The sequence below is a fragment of the Dasypus novemcinctus genome, chromosome 13 (assembly GCF_030445035.2).
Source record: "Dasypus novemcinctus isolate mDasNov1 chromosome 13, mDasNov1.1.hap2, whole genome shotgun sequence".
In the NCBI taxonomy this organism is placed as follows: Eukaryota; Metazoa; Chordata; class Mammalia; order Cingulata; family Dasypodidae; genus Dasypus; species Dasypus novemcinctus.
In genome coordinates, this window is record NC_080685.1 from 13,253,037 (window position 1) to 13,271,568 (window position 18,532).

The following is an 18,532-nucleotide window of genomic DNA, read 5'->3' on the forward strand; positions in this document are numbered from 1 at the left end:
ACCCTCAATAAGGTGGGGTGTCCTCATCCAATCACCCGAGGTCTTAAGAGGGAGAAATGAGGGCTCAGCAGGAGTTCTGCCTCCAGACTCCATCTAGCAAAATGAGCCCCCTTCTACACTCAATCAATCACTTAATCACTAAGTGATTTGGTTAGGCAATTCTTTAACAATGCCCTTCTACAGATGATAAAACTTTCTCACTTAACTGGTAAAATACTTTCTCCTCCTAATTAGGTCCTGATCAAAAAAAAAGATTACTATCACCTGAACCTGTTATCTCTTCTAGTCTTATAATTCTATGAAATTCCCTTCATGACTTATGAAACAGTTTAGTTCTAAGCTTTTTTTTTAATTAAAAAAAGGTCTAATAACACCCAGTTACTTGCTCTGTTCTCTTTATATTCGCTAGCAATTTTTTTTTCAGACACAGGAAAACGGAATGAAAGAACATGGGATTTCAAGTTAGTAAATCTCTGTAATATTGGGCAAATTATTTAACCTCTGTGGTCTTCAGTTTCCAAACCTACAAAATGAGACCTGCCTTCAGCAAAGCTATTTGAGCAACTTAAATAAGATAATGTACATGAAAACTCTTAATTTGTCCAGGACTTTTGGTTTTTCACTGGAGTATAAATGCCTCTGGGACAGAAAATGTAACTTCCTCATCTCCTTATCCCAAGTGTCTAACACAGAACATGACTTTTACTTGGGTTCCTCTCCATTTTCTTCTGTATCCTCCAGAGCACTGGGCACAGTGATCAGCTCTTGGTATACAAAACATCTTGATGAATGACAGAATGAATATGTAATAACCTGTGTACACATTACCTTATGGATTTGGTAAATGACATCAGGTTGAGTTATACTTAAAATGTCATTGTTGCCTTTCAGCGGCCTGGTGTGATCCTTAAATTCTTGTCCTTGGAAGCATTCCTCACTTAGCTTGTATCGCTGGATCATGGTCCCCATCCCTCCATCTAGTACCATAATTCTCTCCCGCAAAATGGCTTCAATCTCATCCTGCAAGGTTTTCTTCATACCTGTTGTTAAGAAAGTGAAAATGTGATTTTCAAGAATAAAAGGTGGAAAAGATGTATATATAGAAAGCGAACAAAGGTCATAAAAGATGCACTCATAACTCTATGGCATTAGAAAAATGTTGACCAAAATATGTTCATTAAATCATAACAATACCTAATGCAATAAAAGATTGTACTCAGCACAAAATCAATGGTGAGGCAACAAACCAAGGTAAAAGCAGGCTGTAGTTGCTCCTGTGTCAGAGACAGGAAAACAGCAGCAATGACTCAGGTGACACAAGGCTAGGGCAGGATACTGAAGAAAGTCATCAAGGCTCCCCCCTTCCTTGTTAATATTGTGCAGATGCTCCCTTAACAGAGATTTAGCATGGATAAACGGCTAAATCATCAATAATTCCAATCTGCCACTTAAACTGTTGGTTTTGACCATCTACTCCCCCCTCCCCACTGCCAGCACTAATAATGGCCTACAAATAGGATTTTAGGCAGCGGACTTGGCCCAGTGGTTAGGGCATCCGTCTACTACATGGGAGATCCGCGGTTCAAACCCCAGGCCTCCATGACCCATGTGGAGCTGGCCCACGTGCAGGGCTGATGCGTGCAAGGAGTGCCCTGCCATGCAGGGGTGTCCCCCGCGTAGGGGAGCCCCAAGTGCAAGGAGTGCGCACCATAAGGAGAGCCGCCCAGCGCGAAAGAAAGTGCAGCCTGCCCAGGAATGGTGCCGCACACACAGAGAGCTGACACAAGATGACGCAACAAAAAGAAACACAGATTCCCATGCCCCTGACAACAGAAGCAGACAAAGAAGATGCAGCAAATAGACACAGAGAACAGACAACCAGGGTGGACAGGAAGGGGAGAGAAATATATAAATAAATAAATCTTTAAAAAAAAGAGAAAGAAAAAAAAGAAATAGGAAACCTTTGAAAAAAAATAGGATTTTATTCACTTCTGCTCCACCTGTGAAATAATGATTGGCTAACACCCTCAAACTCAGCTCTCTCCACTCTCCCTAATTCTTAATCCCAAAAAACCTATTTTCTGATTTCCAAGAACCACCAGAAAGTCACAAAACAATGCTGACTGGTGTCGCTGAAAATTCATAATGATGAACCTCTTCTTTGATTCATCTTCTGCCTTCACACATTTGCTGTTCCAAACCTCTGCTTTCTTCTAGCACCAAATCCTTCTCAACTTTTTTACTCTTTGCTAGTGATGTCACCAAATCCTGTACAATTCTTCTGCATGGAGTTCCTCAAACTCATCCATTCCACCTCAAAGTCCTATTGCAACTTTGCTCACTCTATTTTCTTTCTCTTTACCTGAGGAAGAAGAAGCACAAGATTTCCACCACCCCAACATCTCCCAGTGTTCCCCCATCTACTTATCTTCTTGATGTGGCTTCTTCCTCCACCACTCTACCGAAATTACTTTCTAAGATAACCAATGACCTTCTAACTATATATATATGTATACACACATACGCATGCAAATATATACATACACACATACACACACACAAATAACGAGAAAAAAACCCAGCCCCAAACGTAGATCCAGCTTTCAAACTGTCTACCTGATATTTTCACATAGAATACCCACCTTCCACTCACTCTACTATCCAAAACTGAACTTGCTATATTCATTCCACTCATTTTAATATCCAAAACTAAACTTGCTATATTCTTTATCTCCCTATTTCTGTGACTATTATCACCCTTCCCAAAAGCCTAACCTTAAAAATCTCAGTATTACCTGACTTCTTAGTCTCCCTGATCCCCAACATCTTCTCTAATCCCAAGCTCCACAGATTCAGTCGCCAAAACACTATCACACTGGTCCCACCTTCCATCCCCAGTGCCAAGCCCTTTTTTCTAGTTTGCACTACACTTTCCAGACACCACAAATTCTCTGAGCTTCAGTTTGCATACAAGCAAAATAAGAATACCTGCTTTACCTACCTCAGAGAGTCATTTTACAGGTTAAATGAGATCACAGTTGTAAAGTTACTTTGTAAACTATCAAGTGTCCTACAAAGGTAAGAGATCACCACCAAGCCTGGTCACCCTGCACTGCAAACCGTCCAATGCACCACCACCAGATTAATCCTCCCAGAGAACAACTTTACATCAATGGCTCTCCCTGTTCAAACATCTTCAACAGCTCCCTACTGCCTACCAAAGGGAATACAAGTTACTCAAAACAAGCCACGATGACACCAGCCAACCTTGTCAACATCTTCTTCTGTGCTCCCTGAGAAAAGAGCAAAGCTCTCATAAGTGGAGCTGGGTCTAAGCTACCTGAGCTCTTTGAAAAAAAAGATGTTGTCTAGACAACTCATTTTCATACCTAGCAATACCAAGGATAGTATCTGGAACCTAAGTGTTCAATAGATTATTCGTAAAGTAAGACGGCAAAAAAGGGAGAAAAGATAAAAGATGTGAAGGTCATTTAAAATCCAAACCAGTAACATCTGAATGTCTGTAAACTGGCACGGGATGCAAATTTAACCAAGCCTTCTCTTGCTGTTAGAGTGTCAGGTACATAACACATGAGCAGGGGCTTACATGGGGGCCAAGGAGCTATTTTGACCCAATTATTCCAACTACACTAAGGCATCTGGACAGCTGTTCTAGAAACCTGCAAGGAAAACTTGCCAATATCTTGTTTCTTTCCCAAAGGGCATTCTGTTTCTTTCAGGGAGTAATATTCCTTTTCAAAGCCAGCTTCTGGGCTAACTGTGTTTATTGAGCTTGCAGGTGAGAGAAAATACTTCCTGAAAACGGTACAATATTCTTTTGCCAATTGTAACAAAGGTACCACACTAATAAAAAGTGTTAATAATAGAGAAAGTAAATGGGAACACAGTTACTCTGTATTTTCTGTATGATTCTTCTGTAAATCTACAACGTCCCTAAATAAAAAAATAAAAACAAATAAAAGGTACAAAGTTAAGATCCAATGAACTGGCCAGAAGTATTTCAAGTCCCAAAGGGGAGAAAAATCACTTTTCTGGAAATGTAGAGAAAAGGTAGGGCTTAAAGATACATGTGAAACAGAAAGGCAAGTAAAACATTCAATCGTTTCAATCTATATAGTTAACAAAGCAAATTCAAGTGTGTCATTAATTTGGATACCTCATGATGTGGCTGCCTTATCAGCTAATAAGCATCCAGATCTGAAATGATTAAGCATATGGTAGACAGGGAGAAAAGCCAAGTAGTAGCTTTGGCCCCAGCTCCCCTGGGTAGCTACGGTAATTCAGACAAGGCTTTCCATGTTGCTACACAATGGAAGCCATCAACCCTGCCATTATCACAGGACCTGGGATAACGAAAACTATTCAGTGGAGATAGTTTCAAATGAGAAAAGAGAGTAATAAAAACGTGAACCACTGAATTTCTTTCTTCTTAAAAGGATGCAGCTACAATCCACACTGAAACGCAATCCCATGAACTTCAGTCAGTGACTGACTCTGAAGGCTGGCTAGGGGACAGGGGCGGTAGGTCATGCATGTAATCTACTTAAAAAGGTATTCAAACCTCCTAGAAAAAAAATGAAATTTGTCCTTGGGCATCAGCAAAGGGATTTTCCTTCCACGGCTAATTGATGCTACTTACACCCCTTTCTCCTACTATCTCCTCCACTGAGCAAGTACCCAGCACACATTTAATGGAGACAGGAAGGAGAAATTAACATAACAACACGTAAAATTAAAAATGCCATACCTTCACCCACAATGGTCCACCTCTTCTAGTATTCTGCCTCTGTACAGATCCCTAGTTTTCCCCACCTGCTTTTCTTCCAGGAGATGTGTCCCCATTTGCTTCGCAATTCCTTAAACTCACTACAAATCTGACAATGCCACTGTACAAATCTGACAATGCCACTTCCCCCACTTTCATAAAAACTTTATATAAGACAAGTCCCAGCCCTTCTCCTTGGGGCTCAGGCTGTTTTCACTTTTCAATCCAGAAATACAAACTTTGTTTCAAGACCTTGCTTACTCCAATAACCTCACCCTCCCACACTCTCAATCTGAGATCCTGTTTGTTGATTCACCACACCAAAGGTTTTGTTTTTTTGAATTCCAGGCAACATATCTGGCTTTGTAAAAAGAAACTTGACAAACTTATTCTCTAATTTATGTGTAAGACTTAAAGTCCAGAAAGAGCTAAATTAAACTTGAAAAAGTAGAACAAGGAAGGGGCTACTTACCCCACAAATTACTAAGGTATACTACAAAACCATTATTATAAAAAATAATTCAGGGAAGTGGCTGTGGCTCAACCAGTTGAACTCCCGTTTACTATATGGAGGACCCAGGTTCGATCCCAGGACCTCCTGGTAAAAAAAAGAAAAAAGTCATCCCAGACCAGCACTGTATGGTGAGGGGCAGGCCCCGCACAGCCCGGAGAGGCCCACGTGGTGAAGCAATGCACCAAAAAGACAATGATGCAACCAGATGGGAAAAAAAATTCAAGTAAAATAGAGAATGTCTTTCTGACTTAGGATGGTGAAGCATTTCTTAATAAGACTCAAAAAGCCTAAACTACAATTTAAAAAAATAAATAAATTTGGTTACATAAAACCTAAGGATTTCTGTTAAATGAAAGCCAACCTAAACAAAAGCAATAAAGAGATGACAGATTTAGAGAAGATTCTGCGATGTCTAAAACCAAAGGAGTATAATGACTAAAATGTACAAGAAACTCCAGCAAATCACTGAGAAATCAAATAGAAAAAAATGGAAAAAAAAAATATAGACAGGAAAGTCAAGGAAAGGGAAACCTGGATAAGATGCAAGCACATGAACAGATGCTCAAACTCAACAGTTCTCACAGAGATGAGAATAAAACAATGTGGTCCCACTTCCTACCCACTACTTGGGCAACTACTATAAGAATGAATACTGCCAAAGGAAACAGGAACCTTCATTCGTGCTTGCTGGAACACAGACAGGTACAGCCACTTTAGCAGGCTTTAGTAAAATTAAGTATGCAGAAGACCCAGCAATCTGGCTTCTGGGTATTTTTCCAGAGAAAGCTGCACATAGGTCTATATGTAAGAGCACATGTAAGAGGATATCTGTAGTAGTGGCAAGTTAGAAATTAACCTTGGGAAATAGACAAGCAAAATATGGTAGATGCTCACTGTGGAACACTATACAGGAATAGACCACAGCAGTGCAGCTGGATCTTAGTAGTGAAATGGTTCACTACTGAATTAGTCAGGGTTCTCTAGAATCAACAAGGGATATCTGTCAATAGTATGCGATTCTGTAAGAGTCTCTCACGCAGCCGTGGGGATGCACAAGTCCAGGTTCCGCAGGCAGGCTGCAACCAGGGCTTCAGTGAAAGTCCAGTGAAGGTTCTTGACGAGTTCTGGGAGATGCTGGCTGTCCAAAAACGAGTTGGGAAGTTCTCACTCAATGCTGGAATCACTTCCCCTTTTAAGGGATTCAACTGATTGAGTTAAGTGTCACTCATTGCTGATGGCAACCTCCCTGATTGATGTAATTATACTCAGCTATCTATGATTTAACACTGCAGAAAAGTCAGTGGGGACTAAAGTACATAAATGCCCTTGTATTACAGTTAGCTCAGTGCTTGCTTGACCAAACAGTTGGGCACAATTACCTGGCCGAGTTGACACAATAGTCTAACCATCACAACTACTAAGATATTTTTATATAAATTACAAATACAGACATACAAATACATGGATATATAGGAAACAAGTTGTCTATGGGAACAGAATTGTGACTAGAGAATAGGGATAAAAAGGGAATACATAATAAAACAATTGTATGGAAAACTGCATGAATTGAATACAAAAATTCAATCCTCTGCAGCTGGATCCTTAAAAAAAAAATCATTGCTTCCATATTAGTACACAGGCTTATTTATTCCTTAAGGGACAATATAAGAGATTTCTCTTTTTTTTCTTTATTTTCTTTTAAATGTTACTTTCAAAAAATATGAGGTCCCCATATACTCCTCCACCCCTCTACCCTATTCCTCCCACATCAACAACCTCTTCCATCATCGTGGCACATTCACTGCACCTGGTGAATACATTTGGGAGCACCGCTGCACCACATGGACAGTGGTCTACATTGTAGTCTACACTCTCCCCCAGTCCACCCAGTGGGCCATGGCAGGACACAAAATGTCCAACATCTGTCCCTGCAGCATCACCCAGGACAACTCCAAATCCTGAAAATGCCCCCACATCCTATCTCTTCTTCCCTCTCCCTGCCATCAGCAGCGACGGTGGCCACTTTCTCCACATCAGTGCTACAATTTCTTCCCTTACTAATCACAATAGTTCCACAGCAAAACACCAGTAAGTCCACTCTAATCCATACGCTATACCTCTATCCTGTGGACCCTGGGATGGTTATGTCCAATCCCCCTCTACAGCAAGAGGGGGCTTAGATTCCACCTGGATGATCGATGCAATTCTCCTGCTTACAGTTGTAGGCACTCTTGGCTCCCTGGTGTGGTGGTTGACCTTCTTCACCTCCCTGTTAGATGGCCAGGGTAAGTAAGAGATTTCTATTTTAGAGAAACTTTAGGGGCCTTCTTCTGCAAAGATTTGTTTGTGCCTGTGCTCACTGTTCTTTTCATATTCCCCCAGCTTTTCCAGTAGGGGTTATATTTCACTGGCTTCTAGTAAAGGGTTATATCTCCCTGGCTTCTAATTACCATCCCCCTCTATAATCTTCTAAGAATAAATCACACTGGCAATTCTCCTTTCCCTTGGCATAGTGGGCATTCAAATCGAGAATGGCTGAAATGTTGCTATACCGTGAAGAACAAAAAATCCTCCTCTCTGACTGTATTCAGTTCATTAGTTCTAGAACGTTCTGTACATTTTACTCCTGACTAGTCAGGTTTTGAATACAGGTTTTGTTTATTCAGGGTGATGTTTCTTTTTGCCATTAGCATTTATTTTCTAGCTGGTGGTATTTTGGTTCATAGCAAGTGTTCCAAAGAATAAACAGACACGGGATTAACTGGTTAAAGCATCAATTAGATGTTGAGAAAAGTAAGTCAGGGGAAGTGGATTTGACCCAATGGATAGGGCGTCCGCCTACCACATGGGAGGTCCGCGGTTCAAACCCCAGGCCTCCTTGACCCGTGTGGAGCTAGCCCATGCACAGTGCTGATGAGCGCAAGGAGTGCCGTGCCACGCAGGGCTGTCCCTGCGTAGAGGAGCCCCACAAGTGCACCCCGCACGGAGAGCCGCCCAGCGTGAAAGAAAGTGCAGCCTGCCCAAGAATGACGCCGCACACACGGAAAGCTGACGCAGCAAGATGATGCAACAAAAAGAGACACAGATTCCCGGTGCCGCTGACAAGAATAGAAGCGGTCACAGAAGAACACGCAGCCAATGGACACAGAGAGCAGACGGGGGGGGGGGGGGTGGGGGCAGAAATAAATAATAAATCTTAAAAAAAAAAAAGTAAGTCAGGTAGCAGCACCCTTAAAAACTACCCAATAGAATGACAAGATGAAGACATAAGCCAATAAATCCCGAATAAATCAGAAACTACCTTCTCAGGAACACATTCTCCTCTAAAGACACAATGACTCCTTGTAGGTCTGATTTACTAAGGGCTCCCATTTCCATTGGGCCAAATGGAGAACTCAAAAAGCAAGAAAAAGAAATCATCGCTTTCTGCAGTCTAATCAGTGATCAGAATGCTTTATCTGCACCTTCCCTGCCTCGGATTGCCCTGCAAGTCCCTGCAAGGTACTTCTCACATTCATTTCTGGATATCTTATTTCTAGTTTGCACCAACTTGGTACACTTGTAGGCATTTCTTTGCCTGTGCATTATTTCTATTTTTGAAAAATATTATTTCCCCTTTGACTTTAATACTCCAGAAAAGAATCAGCACGTCACTGTTATCAATTCACTGAGGTATTTAGTCATTCCTTCATTAATCACTCGTCAACTATGTTATCGATAGTATATATATAATGTTAATAAGCAAGGATGAACCCAAGCAAACTTTAGAAGCTATAGTTGAACTTGTTGTCCTAAACGATATTGCAGGGACAGATGTTGGACACTGTACGTCCTGCCATAGCCCACTGAATGTACTGAGGAAGAGTGTAAACTATGATGTAAAGATGTAAACTATTGTCCACATGGTACAGTAGTATCCAGGGTGTATTCACCAAATGCAGTGAATGTGCCACAATGATGAAGGAGGTTGTCGATGTGGGAGGAGTGTGTTGAGGGGGGGTTGGGGGTATATGGGAACCTCTTATATTTTTTGGATTTAACATTTTTTGTGATCTATGTATCTTCAAAAAAATAAAATTAAAAAAATTGAGGGGGTGGAGGGCTGGGGAGTGGGGTTTATGGGAACCTCATGTTTTGAAATGTAATGTTTTATGTGATCTGTTACCTTTTTAAATATTAAAAAAAAAAAAAAACAGCTATATTTGAAATTTTCTCTCAAAAGGTGTTTGCTGGCACAACAGCTTCCTTCCCCAGTAGACACAACCAAGGTCCAAGGTCATAAACACTAAGCCTTAAGGCTCAACCTTGAAATTCAGGTATTTCTGGTTCTTCATTAAAAAGCCTCTTTAAGACTGAAGATACCAGTAGGTGACTGAGGGTTTTTAGGAAACCTAAAACCTAAAATTAGGATATTAAAACCTGATTCTAATTCCTATATGCAGGCTGCCCACATAGAAGCAGAAAGGCCTGGCTCAGAGAGTCATAGAAGGCCTGCTAAAAAATAAAAATAAATTAAAAATTAAAAAAAAGAAGCCGTGCTAGACTGAGCCAAACCTCACTCAGTGTTCAACTGTGGGGTGAGCCGTGGGCTGAGGGGACTGGGCTAGTTCCAAACCACTCCGTAGGGTTCCTTTCACTTTCTGTAAAAAGATCCGCTCACTATTCAAAGGCTTCTAAATCTTCAGAAGCATTTTACTGCCCACATAGCTATATTCGGATGAAGGGATAATGCCCCTCATTCTTTCTAAAATTAATGGGGCAGGAGGCAAGAGGTCATGAGTAAGAGCTATTACTCAAAACGCTATCTCTATGAGAAAGACGTTATTTTATAGCAACGTTTATAAAACGTGCCTCAGTCATAGTTCCAGTGATTTCAAGAACAATCTCCCCGTCCCTTTGATCAGAACCCTATAAAAAAGGCCATCGGCCAACCTGATAACGTTTTGCAGAGTCGTTCATGATTTGAGTATTTACCCTCCTGGGAGTGAACATCTTCAGTCTCTGGGACAGGACAAGTACTGTTCTAACCTTACAACTGATTCTTTATATCCCCCACCTCACAACCACGTGCTTTCAACGGTGTATTTGTCCTCAAAGTACATCAGGGATGACAATGGAGACCCCTGATGTCATTACAAAGCCTCCTGTAATTACATTAAGGACCTCATTTTTCCCCCTCACTACTGATCTCTGCCGGAGGCACCAACATCAAAACTGATTAAGGAGACTGCTACTCCTCGTGCCACCCTGGTATCTGCAGGTGGGGCCCGCTTGTCTGCTGCGTTCCCCTCCTGGGTGAATCAATGCACGCTAGAATCTGCACAACTGCTCTTACCCAGGAAGTGGAAAATAAGAATTCTACATCGTTTAAAACAGTTCTCGGTTTCTCAGCACGCGAACTTTCTTCGGCTGAGCAGAGCACGTTCTCAATAAATATTTTATGGCTAAGAACGTTAAATCATGTAAAAAATAGGGCCCTGGAAAACGCCACGTTGAACACGTCTAGCTGCACGGGGAGAGTTAGTCTGACATAGAGCGTGCATTTCCGGAGCACGGGGAGAGAGAGCTTTGCGGGTTTTGATGGTTTGTTTGCCCGGAGAAAAAAGGATGGATGGTCCGGAAAGGAGACCAGAAAGTAAAAAACCAAACCAACGAACCAAAAACGTGGGCCTCCGGGCTCCTCCGCAAAAGGCAGAAGGTGCCTCCTCCCGCGCCGCCAGCCCGCGGGGCAACGAGGACCTGCCAGTCCCAGTCAGAATGACCCAAAGGATCGCGAGGCCGCCGCGAGGGTCAATAAACAAACAAATCGAACGCGGAGATGGAATCGCGGCGTTACCGGATTGCTGCCGCGGTCGGAGCGCGGGTGCCGAATCCTGGGGTCTCCTCCTCCCGCGGGGCGCGCCGCGGGCAAGTCCCCAAGTAACGGCCCCGCCGCCGCGCCGGGACAGCCTGCCAGACCAGGGTCGGGCCTTTTTTGACGCCCGCAGACAGCCCTGGGGCGCGAGGGCCTCGAGAGGGCCCTCCGGCGGCCCGACAGCCGCGGCGCGCCCGGGCCTCCGGGTTACCAAGACTCCGCGCGCGGCCGCCTCCCTCGGGGCCAAGCGCGCCGCTCGGGGTGACAGGCGAGCGCCGCTCCCCCCGACCGCCGGCCGCGCACGTGCTCCGCGGTCCCCGGCCTGTCCTCGGCGTCGGCCCGGCGGGCAGCCCCGCGCGGCCCCAGGCGGAGCCACTGGGAGGGCGCGGGAGCCGGGGACCGACAAGGGTCCGACGTGGCCTCGGGGCGCCGCGCCTCGGCTGTGGGAGCTTCGGGACTCCTCGGAAGGCTGCGCCGTTCAGAGCTCAATCTAGCCCGGTTAGCGGGGTCCCGCCCCTTCTGACCTTTGATTGGCCTGTGCTAGCTGATCGCCGAGGCATTGGCTGGCCGGCTCCACCCAATCACTTGCGCCCCAGCTCCAGGGCTCTCTGGGAGACGTAGTGCGCAAACGTGCGCGTCTGGGCGCGGAGGAGCGGGGACCCGGGCCGGCGCCGCCTTGCCGAGCGGCGCTCCCGGCGCCGAGGGCGCGCGGGCCTCGACGGCTGGCGCGGTGTGGAGAGCCCGGAACCTGGAGTCAGAACACGAGGTTCTGGTTCTGTTTTGCTTTTGTGCTGACGCTGGGCAAGATCCTTAACCTCTTAGTCTCCACTCTATGAACAGGAAATGAGAGGGTGAGGATAATTACTATTTTATAAGGTTATGGAGGGGATGAAATGAGATCATGTGAACGCGCGGTAAACACTGAAGTACACATATGGATATTATTATCATTAATGACAGTAAACACTTATTGAGCACCTACTATGTGTCAGAATGCAAAGCTGTGCTGCATCCAGCAGGCCTCCATCCCTGTCTGGGAGGACGGACTCACAACCAAATTAGACAGATAACTAGCAAAAAAAAAACCCAAAAAAACGTGTGCCAGAAGAGCTGTGGATGTTCAGAGGACAGAAATTCTGTAAGGAGGTTTGGAAACGCTTCAGAGAAGAAATGGCTTAAGGGCTGGGTGGGTCTTGAAAGAAGAATGTATGTGCCAGGTAACACCGTTCCCATCAGGAGAACTCTGGGTAGAACAAAGCAATTTAGAGAATGTGAAAAGAAAAGACACCTCTGTATAACTGAACATGGTCAATGTGAAGAAGAGCAGATGAATCTAGAAAAATAAAATTGAGACCAAATTATAAAATGTACTTAGCTTAAGAAAAAGGCCCCACAAATTTGCATGGCATCCTTATTTTACTGTATATAATTATACCTAAATTTTGAAATCTAAGAAAATAATTTATTATTACTGTTGGAGAAAAATGGCACTTATTGGGACATGGAGACTGATATGACCACAGGCAGAGGAAGAATTTATTGAGAAGCTCTCCCAACGGAGGGGGTCTGAAGAACAGACTTCAGCCCCTGCACCACCATGGTGGGGGTCTGAAGAGAGACTTCAGCCCACTCCTGGAAGGGGAGGACTTGAATTTATACAGAACTTTCCTAGGCCAGGAAATGATAGTTGGTGGGAGGGGGTTGAGGGTCCGAGTGAGGTGCAGGGGCCAATAGGAAGCCCTAGAGGTGAAAACTTCCCTGACGGTGACTAGAAGATAGTGGGTTAGGGAGTTATGGTTTCTTGGCATGCTGCAGGAGCAGATGTTTCTTTGTTCTGTAGGGATTTTATCTCCCTCTGAGATGTAGGTAGGGAAGGTTTCCATTTCCCTTTACTCGCGTCTCTATGTGGTTTCTTTATTTAACCTGTGGGGAAGTGCTGTGCCCTTGGACAGTAGGCTTATGGGGGATGGGGTTAGCCTTTCCCCAGTGCATATCAGGGGGAACTGAGCTACAGCTTGTTAATTATTGCAAACCTCTAACAATTATCAAATAATATATATCATTTATTATGTAAATAATTTTTATCATTTATTAGATAAATTATATCAAAGATGGTCCTTGGATGAGAGAAAAAGTGGAGTGGGTGGTGTGAGACAAACAAACAAGAGCTTGGGAAAGGGAGGAGGCTCCTTATTAGTTGAATATCTTGTTATGGCTCTCTTGGCTAGTTTTTCAATGATCACCTCTCCAGCAAAGTTTGTTAATGTGTTTCTTAAAAAATGATCTTTTGGGCACCTAGACACCTACCATCCTCCTCCTCATATTCTCCTAGCAGAAATTCCAGGACTTGTGTGTTAGTCTGTTTTCAGAAAGTCATCAAAAGTTTACTTTTGTGGGTTAAACTGCCTAAATCCAGTATTTCTGGAAGTCATAAAAGGGTAACAAATAAGAGTAAAGGACTACATAATGCCTAAAAGGCAGTACATTCCTAGTACTAAAAATGCAAGCAACTTAAAGTACCAAGTATTTGTACACATTTGTAGTAGTGGGACCACCAAGGCAAAGCTTCCAGTCTCTATCCCAATAAAAGAGAACCTACTATCTGACTTTGGTGGCACCAAACCCCAAGCTCATTGTTTAGCGATAAGGCTCCAAACAACCACTTCATTGGGCGCAGGACACGGCTTTCCTTCCAGCGGGTTTTTCTTCTTAGTAACAGGTATTGATCGATGAACCTAAATATCCAACTCTCATTGTAGGCCAGCAGTAAATTGATATTCCAACGTTATGCATTATTCTATGTGCTTGATTATGTGTGTCAAACCAATTAGTCGGTCTTAATGTCTTGTTAGCAGGGTCCTAAGAATATAGACTGAAGGACAGATCTGGAACAAGGTATTGTCACCCCCAGAGTCTGTCAGAGGGCTCTTGGGTTTCCCCATATAATACCTGAGCAAAGGTGAGCCCGCTACCTACCTTCCCTCAAACCCTTTCCTAATTTGAAGATTTAAACCTGCCCCTAGAGTCACATAGGTCTACAACCATTATAATTACATGCAATGTGCGAAATGAACTGAATTTACTCAGTCTGTAGGCTATAACCCTGGCACCAGGTACAAGGAAGTAAAAAAGAAAGTAATGAAAATCTGGTTATTTCATTGTAACCAATAGCCCTGGGAAGGCCTCACACCCCCTTTTTTTCTCTGCACAGTCACTGTCTCTCTCTTTAAGCTTGACACCTGAGGACTATCAGTTGTTGGTTTTTTTTTTTAAAGATTTATTTATTTATTTTATTTCCCCCCCTCCCCTGGTTGTCTGTTCTTGGTGTCTATTTGCTGCGTCTTGTTTCTTTGTCCGCTTCTGTTGTCGTCAGCGGCACGGGAAGTGTGGGCGACGCCATTCCTGGGCATGCTGCTCTTTCTTTTCACGCTGGGCGGCTTTCCTCATGGGTGCACTCCTTGCACGTGGGGCTCCCCCACGCGGGGGACACCCTTGCGTGGCACGGCACTCCTTGCGCGCATCAGCACTGCACATGGCCAGCTCCACACGGGTCAAGGAGGCCCGGGGTTTGAACTGCGGACCTGCCATGTGGTAGACGGACGCCCTAACCACTGGGCCAAAGTCCGTTTCCCTATCAGTTGTTTTTGTGCCACCTGCTCCACTCACTCCAAAAGCATTCTTGATTATCAAAAGATAGTTAATCTTTTACCTGGCTAATTATGTTAGTACTTGAATTTAGACATAACTAGGCTGGAATGAAAGGCAGAAATGGACTTTACCTAATTACATAAAAATATCAGGTATTGAGCTCTTTAGCTCTTAAATGTAATCTCTTATTTAATTTTCATCCTCTGAGATAGGGTTCATATTTGTCCCTATTTTAGAGGTGCAGAAATTGAAGTTTAAAGAAGTTAGTGAGAATGAAGTACCAAGGGCTTACCCAAACAGGCAGCAATGGAGTGGGAACCCAGGCAGCCCACTGCTAGAACACAGTGCAGTAAATTATGGGTTAAGTAAGCAAAGACTTATTTTTAAACACTGAAAAACATTGAAGATATCAGTACTTAAAAGACAGGGGGACATTTGGGAATTTAATTGTAAGAATGTTTTACAGACTTTTTCAGAAAATCCAAACAATTTGTGGAAGGCTTTGCTTTCTTATTGTTTGGGTTTGATTTTGTGTATTTGGTTTTGCTGTTTCTTTGTTTCTTTGTTTTGCCTAAGGGTGCAGGTGAATATTTTTGTTTAATACGTAATAACATGGTACTTATTCAGCTGAAGAAGGTGAAATGAGAGTAAAACTCGATAACTGCTAATGTATCTTACTTTTAAAATGAGATGTTAGAAGGGGAAAAGGGTCTAACAAAGACTTTTAAAATCTTATCTTTGACTCCTACAAATTTCCATAATAAACATGGAGGACAGTCAAAAATCATTTTTAAAATGAAAAGTTAATTGAGAACAAATTCTTGTGTCAACTACGAGAAGAAATTGGTTAATGGTCACTGCATAACACATTCAGCACTCTAGACTAAGTTAGGATTTTGCTTGTTTGTCTTTAAAGGGCAAATTTTAAAATAGAGGTGATTTAAAAGTATGACGTGAACTACCCAAAGTTGTTTTCAGCCCTCCTTTGAAGGTCAAGTCCAATAATCAAGTTGAAACCAAGAATTTCTATTTGGAACATATCTCAAAGTCTTTAAAAATGAGAGTTCTTAAAACACTAGTGTATACAGAGTGTATCCTATGAATTGTTTGGGTTTATTCATTTAACAAATATTTATTGGCACTGTTATATGCCAGGCACTGGGGCTAAAAGGATGAGGCAAACAGACCCAGGCCCTACAGCGTAGTGAGGAAAACAGACAAAAATCAAATATTTCAGCATAAAGCAAGATGAGTGCTATGGAGAAGGAACCCTAGAAGGTAGGTGCTATTACTGTCCTTGTTTTACTGACCAGAAAACCAAGGTAAAGAGAACTTAAGTTTAAAAAAAAACCTTAACTTTCCCACGGTCACACTTTTAACAGATGGTACAGTTGGAACTTAAACCTGGGAAAACTGGTTTCAGCATTCATGCCCTAAGGCTCTGCTATACTTCCGTTTGAAAAGCTGAAAAGAAAAGCCCTAGAAAAATGGACATACCAAATGGTTTACAATTTAAATTTTACTCAGATTCACTGGCCTGCATTTATGTTATAAGTTTATAGGATGTTGCTGCATCTTTATATTTAAGCAAATACCATCTTAATTCTCCTGGAATTTTAAGTATGTTATGTTTTCAATGGTAGATTATTTTTACTTAGCCTGTTTGGGATGGATAAAAAAATTAACATTTAAAGAAGGATCTCCAGGAAACGGACTTTGGCCCAGTGGTTAGGGCGTCCGTCTACCATATGGGAGGTCCGCGGTTCAAACCCCGGGCCTCCTTGACCCGTGTGGAGCTGGCCATGCGCAGTGCTGATGCGCGCAAGGAGTGCTGTGCCACGCAAGGGTGTCCCCCGCGTGGGGCAACCCCACGCGCAAGGAGTGCGCCCGTGAGGAAAGCCGCCCAGCGTGAAAAGAAAGAGCAGCCTGCCCAGGAATGGTGCCGCCCACACTTCCTGTGCCGCTGACGACAACAGAAGCGGACAAAGAAACAAGACACAGCAAACAGACACCAAGAACAGACAACCAGGGGAGGGGGGGAAATTAAATAAATAAATAAATAAATCTTAAAAAAAAAAAAAAAAAGAAGGATCTCCAAACATCACCTCCAGATTGTTACTAGACAAGTTTCCTGAGAGTGGGACCCTTTTCTGTCTTGGTCACTGCTATATTTACAGCAACTTCTAGTACCTGGCACACAATGGCAAGTCAATAAAGAATGTTTGCAGACATGGATGGCTGGAGAAATCTGGAAACCACTATAGTTTGGACGTTATCAAAAATGAACACTGCTGGCTCAACTTTCATAGCAGACTCTTCATAAAAGGCAGAGCAAAGGAGAGGGGGTACGGGGGGAGGTTTTTGACAAGTATGTAACTTGAAAGCTAGACTCATTCTCTAAAATTTGGAGATATGATCCTTTATTTGCCAATGGTGATACAAGTCTCACTGGGTTAACATTGAATGAAACAAAAAATCCCCAGGTCAAGCTGACTGTCATTTAAGTAAAGGTTTTGATCCTTGTAATGAAATGGTGCACCTCTCTGAAAATGTGGAGTGCAGCATAGAGATGAGTGATGGTTGCAAATGGAGGCACAGAGAAGGAAACTCAGAAGTGTCCACCTTGCCAGTGAGATCTTTAGCCTTGTTCCTGAGATGAAGGGGCAGTTGGGATCAGTTTTGGAAACCGGATGCTTCGGGCTGTCGTAGCATGACAGCACTAGGCATCAAAGTCATCCAGCCCTTGTCTAGGGGACCCGCTAGTCCTCTGGTGACTCTCAACTATGCTGCGGCTGGTCTTTTCACTGAAGTGGAACAATGATATATTTGGTGTATGATTAAGAACACCCATGGAAACACATCATGTGATGCATGCTGAAGACTTCTGAAATTACAGAAGGGTAGGATTTCTAAATTAAGCATCTCTTTAACATGTAGAAGTAATCCAGAATAAATCCCATGTTTACATTCAGCCTGTAATACTGCTACAGTATATTTTTCTATATGTGCTAATCTCAGTTAAACCCAATAGATCATGCTACCAATAGATGAACACAAATCTAACTTTTATTCAAACACATGCTTAATCTTGCTATTATATATTTTTATTTATATCACATCTGCTTCAAGAAATATTCGAGGTGGCTTTTATATTTGGACAGCCAGCTGTCAGTAAGGACTTCAATATAAAAGTTCTTATGAAAACCAAAACCATTCATCTGAATGTCTCACAAAAATGAAATATTGCTTGAACACATTAAAATTAAATAAGATACATGTTAGAGAAAAAATGGCACTCACTGGAACACGGAGACTGAAGACTGTAGGCAGGCAGGAGTTTATTGGGAAGCTCCCCCAACAGAGGGGTCTGAAGATTAGACTTCAGCCCATTCCTGGAGGGTGCAGGTGTGAATGTATACAGAATATCAATAGGTGGGAAAACGTTAGCTTGAGGGGAGGGGATTAAACTCTGAGTATAGCCTCTGGTTAAAGGTGGATTCTTCTCATGCATGGTTTGGGGGGTAGTGGGCTAGGAGGTAGGGTATTCTTGGAATGGGGAGGTCTGGAAGGGATGGGTTCTTATCTGCTCCATTCCCACTGTGATAAAGTTTAGCTTTGGGGAGAAATTCTCCCCTGCCCACTAGGCATATTGCTCAATCTATCAAAATGGAGTCACAACCTTATGACCTCTTAATCATTGCAAACCTTGTAAAGGGAAAGCTCTAACATT

At 43.0% G+C, this 18,532-nt stretch overlaps 1 protein-coding gene across 3 annotated transcripts in view; it reads right to left on the minus strand.

The window, feature by feature from the left end:
• The window catches only part of MTR (5-methyltetrahydrofolate-homocysteine methyltransferase), a 104,109-nt gene extending 92,238 nt beyond the window's left edge, over positions 1 to 11,871 (minus strand). The window contains exons 1-2 of one of the 3 annotated variants that reach the window (XM_058309491.1): positions 11,679 to 11,871; positions 829 to 1,040 (exon numbers count right to left, since the gene is read on the minus strand). In XM_058309491.1, the coding sequence (XP_058165474.1) occupies positions 829 to 1,038 (210 nt within the window). In that variant the 5' untranslated portion in view covers positions 1,039 to 1,040; positions 11,679 to 11,871. Of the gene's footprint in view, positions 1 to 828; positions 1,041 to 11,136; positions 11,578 to 11,678 lie in introns of those variants that run through there. The other 2 variants (XM_004473138.5, XM_058309492.2) reach the window with 2 other exon arrangements.
• Between the last annotated feature and the right edge of the window lie 6,661 nt (positions 11,872 to 18,532).